The sequence below is a fragment of the Eurypyga helias genome, unplaced genomic scaffold, assembly GCF_000690775.1.
Source record: "Eurypyga helias isolate BGI_N326 unplaced genomic scaffold, ASM69077v1 scaffold49170, whole genome shotgun sequence".
In the NCBI taxonomy this organism is placed as follows: Eukaryota; Metazoa; Chordata; class Aves; order Eurypygiformes; family Eurypygidae; genus Eurypyga; species Eurypyga helias.
In genome coordinates, this window is record NW_010227276.1 from 886 (window position 1) to 8,136 (window position 7,251).

At 39.5% G+C, this 7,251-nt stretch overlaps 1 protein-coding gene across 1 annotated transcript; it reads left to right on the plus strand.

The window, feature by feature from the left end:
- Positions 1-206: 206 nt before the first annotated feature.
- LOC104512613 (consortin-like) lies at positions 207-6,322 on the plus strand (the record flags this gene model as incomplete). The annotated part of the gene is made up of 3 exons (XM_010155667.1): positions 207-228; positions 408-504; positions 5,448-6,322. Coding segments are annotated over 3 exons (994 nt in total), but the record flags the coding sequence as incomplete, so codon positions are not given.
- Positions 6,323-7,251: the final 929 nt, after the last annotated feature.

Consider the following 7,251-nt stretch of genomic DNA (forward strand, 5'->3'; position numbering starts at 1 on the left):
GCTTGGGCTAATTGGTCCTCTGATGACATTCACATATGGTACAGATCTGTGCTTGAAGGTATGCTAGCTTGCTGACCCTGTTTCAGTGTAAGAAAAGTTCCGTGCTAATACTGGAGCAGAGCAAAGGCTTATAAGATTGCAATTACCTTTGTTATGAAGAATGTTGCTACTAATTTGTTTAATTTTTTTTTTCTGTATTGCTGCAGGCCACAGGCATCCAAAAATAAGGTAAGAAGCTGTTTAATTGAATTCTGCTTTGTCAAAGATTGCTAATAAATATATTTTCAAGATTATTAGATATAATCTTTCCAGTTTAGTGTAAGAACTCTCTGAAATTTCATGTCTCAAAAAGTCACAGTGTTCCTGTTGAATTGCAAAGTTACAGGAAATACTATCATATTTTACAGCTAGTAGCTGCAGAAAATGCATGGGAAAACAGTTGTTTGCTTCAGTTAATGGAATCAAAAAATCTAAAGGAAAGAGAAGCTTCTGCTTTTAAATCAGGTATGTGTGTGTGTATGTAAATCTAGCGTGCATCAAAAAAAAAATCTTTTAAAGCAGCTTACATAAACTACAAAATCATGTGAAACTAGAGATACAATACATAATTTGTATGTATAAAGTATAAGGTAAACAATTTGATGACAATTATTCTGAGTTGTGGAAATTCACTATAGTTAACAGTATTAGTAACTATTTTGAGACACGTTTTTCTGTAGCAGCACAGAAAATCAGGAAACTTTTGGAGAGTCCTGAAGAGAAAAACATTCGTCGTTTCTTTTATTTTTTTTCAGTAGATGCTTGTATTTCAGCTTCATTTTCCTCCTCCTGCCTTGGGGCAATTGCTGTTTTGTTGAAGTAATTTGTTAGAATCAATGGATTTTTACGAAACGTGTATGAATTAATTAATTGTCAAAAAGGAGACAGAGCAGGAAAGAACATTGGTAGACTACCAGGCTGTGCTTCCTCTCTCCTCTCTTTGAGCAAAATGCTCCTTTTTTTTCCACGTTCTAGTTCTCAAAATCGGCCTAAACTGGGTACCTGTCCTCAAAACCAGCTAGTATTTCTCACAAGATGAGGCTTGGCCTAAGTGACGTCAGAAGGTCCCTTTCCACCTAAGGGTGTATCAGCCAGGATGTTCAGGAGAATCGGGAGTTAACTACGATGGAGTCGCAGTTCTCCACGTATGTGGATCCTCATCTTCATCCTCTTTTACCAGGACCCCTATAATGCCTTTTCTGTCTTTGTTCTTGTAACTCGACACAAAACATTGAAAACACCACACAAACATGTTCTACAGCTCAGAAAGCAGATCAAAAGAACCCAATGTGGGTTGGTTTTTTTTTTTTGATGGTTGGAAATTCCCATGGAAAAAATTAGGCGTTTACAACTTTTCAATTGTTTTTATTCCAAGTGGGAGCAAAAGCTTTCTGGAGAGCAGAATTTCTGAACGTTTGAAACTTCGGAATTAAAGAGGATTTTGTGTCAGTGTTAAATTAATGCAGTACAACGTCTAGACGTACTAAACTTAATGGGAAAGTAATTAATGGTGTAAATTGATATTTTTCATGCCTTTCTCTTGATGTAACTCTTGTCAAAACATCATCAAAATCTTTGGGTTCCTGTGAAATGTTTGTAAATTAATAAAGCGGTGTCAGCCAATAGAAAGCAGTTCTACTGAGAATTTTCCTGCAGTGCTAAACACTTTTTTTCAGTACAAAGATCTGAACGTTTCAAGCCTAACCCAAGTTTAAATGCTTAAGATTTGCAGAAGATGATTAGCACATTGTTGAGGAAGCAATGACTTCTCACCCTGACAGGTCCCATCATCTGTTAGGGCAGTGTGTGGTCAATTAGCTACCACTGCCCCTTGCTGAGTCAAGGCGTTAGCGGCATGGGGCTGAATGATTTGGTTGCAGTTCGAAGGTTTTGGGTAGGGAAGGGATTGCTATGAACTAATACAGAAATTGGACGAAGATGATCCATAACTCTTAATTTGTAAACACCGCTCAGTGCTGCGCAAAAAAAACCACTTTCAAGTGAGTGATCCAGCTCAGGGCTAGAAGCAGTATGGCCATTTGGGGCTGGTTCTTGATTCTGCCTGAACCCCAGCAGAATCCTATATTATTATAGCCATACAGTTCCTAATATTTAAATTAACCTGTTAAGCATTAGTCTAAATGCATGGGCCTCCTCACTGAAAACTTAGAATGCCTGTCTTCTGCTTTTTGGGGAGGCTTTTTACTTCTTGTTTTTCATGATGCAGAGAAATGTGTAAAATTGTTCTCCTTCTCTTAGAAATGTATCTGCCAATCTGCAGGAGAACTATTTAACTCGCTTAGCTGCTGGTAGAAGTCTGACAGTAAGAGAGGAAAAGGATATTCTCAAGTGGTTTGGATTATATTTGATATAGAATCATAGAATCACTAGGTTGGAAAAGCCCTTAGAGATCTTCCAGTCCAACCGTATCTGTCCACCACTAAACCATATCTTTCAGCACCTCATCCACCCGTCTCTTAAACACATCCAGGGATGGTGACTCCCCCCCCTCCCTGGGCAGCCTGTTCCAGTGCGTGATAACCCTTTCGGTGAAGAACTTCTTCTTCACATCCAATCTAAACCTCACCTGGCACAGCTTGAGTCCATTCCCCCTCGTCCGATCACCTGTCATTAGGGAGAAGAGACCAACACTCACTTCTGCACAACCTCCTTTCAGGTAGTTGTAGGCAGTGATCAGGTCTCCTCTCAGCCTCCTCTTCTCCAGGCTAAACAAGCCCAGTTCCCTCAGTCGCTCCTCCTAAGACATATTCTCCAGACCCTTCACCAGTTTTGTGGCCCTTCTCTGGACACGCTCCAGGACCTCAATGTCTTTCTTGTAGTGAGGGGCCCAAAACTGAACACAGTACTCGAGGTGCGGCCTCACCAGTGCCGAGTGCAGGGGGAGAATCACATCCCTGGACCTGCTGGCCACGCTGTTTTTGATACAAGCCAAGATGCCGTTGGCCGCCTTGGCCACCTGGGCACGCTGCTGGCTCATGTTCAGTTTTTATCAGTTTCTGACTGAAAGCCTTAATAGCCTCAGTGTTAAGTAAGGATAATCAAATCCATGTGTTTCATGAAACCTTTTCTAATGAAATTATTAATTTCATAAAAAACCCTTAGTATAGGTTTGCCATGTGTACATACAGACCTGTTTCCAAGGTGGGGAGAAACTGGTTATACTCTGTTTACTTTTAGGTCATGTGGGATTTGGTTCTAAACAGGGAGCGGGACAAAGTTGGAGAAGTATGACTTCTCCACTGGTAGAATGCTGTAGGTCAGTACTCTCTCTGCTAGGCTGTCTTGGATTAACAGGATAAAAAAAGTGGTGGCTACAGGTTTCTGTGATGAGCAAAGCAAGTGTCAATTGTAAAGTAACTCTAGGGAAGAAAATAAAAATGTTAAATTGCTATAAGTGCTTTCATTGCCAGAAAACTTTCAGTAGGCACTTTGTTGTATCTCTGGCAGATCAAAATTACTGCCACATTGGTTGGTACGTCTTCATTTAACTTCGTAGGTGAAAGCATCTTTTCAAATTAAGTTTTCAAGTGTATATCTTTACCTTGTCTTGAGTCTGTAGTGGGCATGGTTTTGAAGTAGGTTTAAAGGAAATACGTGGAATCTAACACTGACCATTACATCTCAGTTCCTGTATGTCTGTAGTTAGATAACAATGCTGGGATCATTTATTACTTTCTTAGGAACAGAGCCCTGAGCTCAAGGGCCACCTTTCACTGTAAAGAATTTAATTTATGAATCCATTTAATCTTTGTTGCAATTGGGCTGACAGCAAAGATGCCTGTTGTAATGTGGAGGTATCCACTAGAAAAAACTGACAGATGGTAACAAAATCTTATACCAATAATCCAGGCTGTGTTTGAACTCGTAACCTATACGTGAAGGGCTCAGTGTCCCATTACAAATCCCTTGAGCTATCTACTCAGATGTGTCTAATTTTCAAAAAGTCCCTGTCTCATACTCATTTTTTCTTTCAGTGTGTTACAGAAGTTACACTTCCCATACCCCTTCTGTCTGCTGATGTCGTTCTGGGGTATTATTCCTGCATTTTGATATGATTGGATATTTTCTTTTTCAATTTCCTGGCCTTTCATTTTTATGCTACCTTGTATTTAATTTTCCTTAAAAGTTTAGACTTTAACAGAATTGTTCAATACAATGAATTAATGCAAACATTTTTTTGAAGACTAATGAGTGTGACCCTGTTTCATGTAACAAGTTCAGGAAATTGCTCAGATTTTAAGTGGGGTTTTAACAGGTGAGGAAGAAGATTGTCATACAGATCTTCAGTCATTCTTGGGAGAACATATCCAGTTAATAAGGGCATTGTTTGATCTCTCTGTTAAGCTATTCAGAAGACCTTTCTGCTTTTCACTATGACCAAAAAAATGCAAATGAGTGTTTTCTAGAAGCATTAATTTGTTGTGTGAGGTTTTGCTATTACTGTAACAGTAGTCCTACTGTAACATAGTCTTGACTTAGTTTTTCTTAAAGTATGGAATAAAAGACAACCTCTGTCATAGCTACCTTGATTTGGTATTCTAATTCTAAACACCCCCATTCTCTCTTCATAAACCTCCAAGGGGAGATTTGCTTTGAGCTTCGCATAACAGCTAATGTCTTGTAATTTTATTGACAGCTTGGGCTAACTATCTACTCCTCCATAGCAGATCATGCCAGTCATGGGTGAATTCAGAGTGTGGAATTCCCCTTGTTTCACTCTGAAATTTCAGTTAAGAAAAATCAGTTTTCATTTGTATTGTAAAAGTTACAGAAAGAAGCTGCATCCAATTGCATTTTTTGTATGTAAATGAAGTTATATATCCAAAAAGCAACATATTTTTATGCAGTCTGTTACGTAAAATATTGTAAGTGAATATTTAATGTAGCGTTAACTAAGGAGCTAGTTAGCCACTTAAAAGAATTGAATTTAAAATTTATTAAATCAGTATGATCTCAGCCTCTTTAAAGGAAATGCAGGAATCTCCCTATGTGATCAATAGGCTAGCATCAAAATACAGTTTTCTCTACTTGAGCGCATTTGCCTGAACTCCAGGCCTCCATGAGATGCACTCACATAAAATAAGCTTTAGAAGAAATGTGGCCGTTCAGAAAGGTACTTCCAACACAAGATGTATGGAAGTGTAGGAGTAACTCTTCAGGAGGGCACTAAAGCAGGTGCTTTGCCTGCAAGAATGTGTGCAAATACTTTGTGAACCCCGAGTCAGCTTTTCAGGTTACTAACAAAACTTATAGGCTGACCGGAGCATAAAATACCTGCCCTTTATGGGAGGGCATGTTAAAGCATTAGGTTACAATGTTATCAAATCACAGTATACTCTTATTGAATCATTTAAAAACACTGGGACTGTTTTTCCTGTTGTGCTTAGGTACTGAAGCTTGTCCTGGCGTTGGACCAAAGAAAGAGGATAAACAGGTGAGCACTAGTTCTCCAGGTGAAAACAAAACTGAGGTGCAGACAGAGGCAGCAAGCCTCTGGGTAGCTGCAGGAAAGGACCACATGGAGGAGCAGCACTGCAGTGGTGATTCGACACTGGAGCCACACACCCAGTCCACAGGGACGGTGGGCAGGCCTTCTTCGGGCTGTTTATCATCTGGGGATGCTGGTAAAGATAACAGTTCGCAGCTGACAGAAAGACAGCTCTCTAAGGATGCGGAACAAATAGGCACAGCTGGGGAGCCTGGAGTGAAACTCCCTCTTGAGCCAATGGTAGATGCTTTGATTTTAACAGATGCGGATTATATGCCGACTGATTTGGTTCCTACTGAGAAAGATGTGCAAGCTGATAGAAATCTGCTCAGATCAAAACATGCTGCGGGCTCCTCAGAAATTGCTAGTGGCCAGCTTGGAACTAGTGATTTAAAGCATCAGCAGAAACAGGCTGATAATGATGATGAAAAATCTTTGTGGGACAGAACTGCATCAAATGTACGCTCGGGGTGTAATAAAGCGTCTGAGCATGAGAGCGCTGCCCATTCACGAGTATGCAAGGAGACACAGAGAACAGCAGGATGGGAGGAGAAGGTAAATAATGAAGAACAAGAAGATTTATTTCTCAGATTTTTAAATGGTAACATAATAGACACTGAAGAATCATTTGCAAACTTAGCAAACCAAGAGGATTTTGACACTGTTCCAGATATTTCACCTGAACGTGCATCTTACAACTCACTGGAAGCTTTATCACTAGATGACAGGTTTTCTTCTCTCGATGAACTTGCAAGAAGGATAGAGATTGCTGAGGTAAGTACTGTGAATCCTGTAAGATCTTCCATTTTTATCTCAATTGAAGTATTTTAGATACTGCCAACTTCAAAATGTGTTAAATGTTCCCTCATATATGTTTGCCTCCTCCTTGACCAGCAGTACACTGTGTTTCTAAAAATTAGGTTGATTTTTACATATGAATGTGATCACCTATTTTATTCTGACAGAGACTGTTAGGAGATGGCCTGACAATTCCTGCTAAATCACAGTTCCACATCAGAGAGCTACATAATGCCTATGAAGTTAAATGTGTCTTGTTTCTATTCATAGAATAAAATCTGCTTTTCAGTGCCTATTCTGTATAGGTGAGAACTACATAGGTAATAAACACTGTATGTGAATGTGTGGGCTTCTAGTTTTGCCAAGTTTGGGCAGTTTTGTTTTCAAACAAAACTCAAAGAACTTCAAGCCTGAACCCACCTTTCTGAAGCACTGCTGATAGGCCACAAGTAGAAGTGCTTCATAAGCGAAATTGCTCTTCTAAAATATAAAAGATTTATTGCTTTGGGACTTTTTTTGGAGAGTGTGATGACATCTTTGCTTTATTTGTCTTCTGGTTCCGGTGCATTTGCCATTGTGGGACCTTAAAAGCTTTTTCTTTAAATGAAAAATGAGATTATTGTGAAATGATGTAATTCCAGATGCTGGAGGGGAAGATTGGTAAAAAGGTATTTTCTTAGTTCATGTCTATTTTTAATGCATTTTACAGTACAACATCCCTTGGCAGCAAAGTAGCAGTACTTCTCTATAGAGCAGCTAATGCACAGAGACCAAGAACCCACGATCACTTAAGGAAAGCAGCCAAGCAGGGAATTAAATACTGGGGATCCATGCTGTGGTTATTACATTTTTGGCAAAATCTCCAAAGCTGAAAACAGAGCATTTTGTTTTTTCTCCCCACCTAA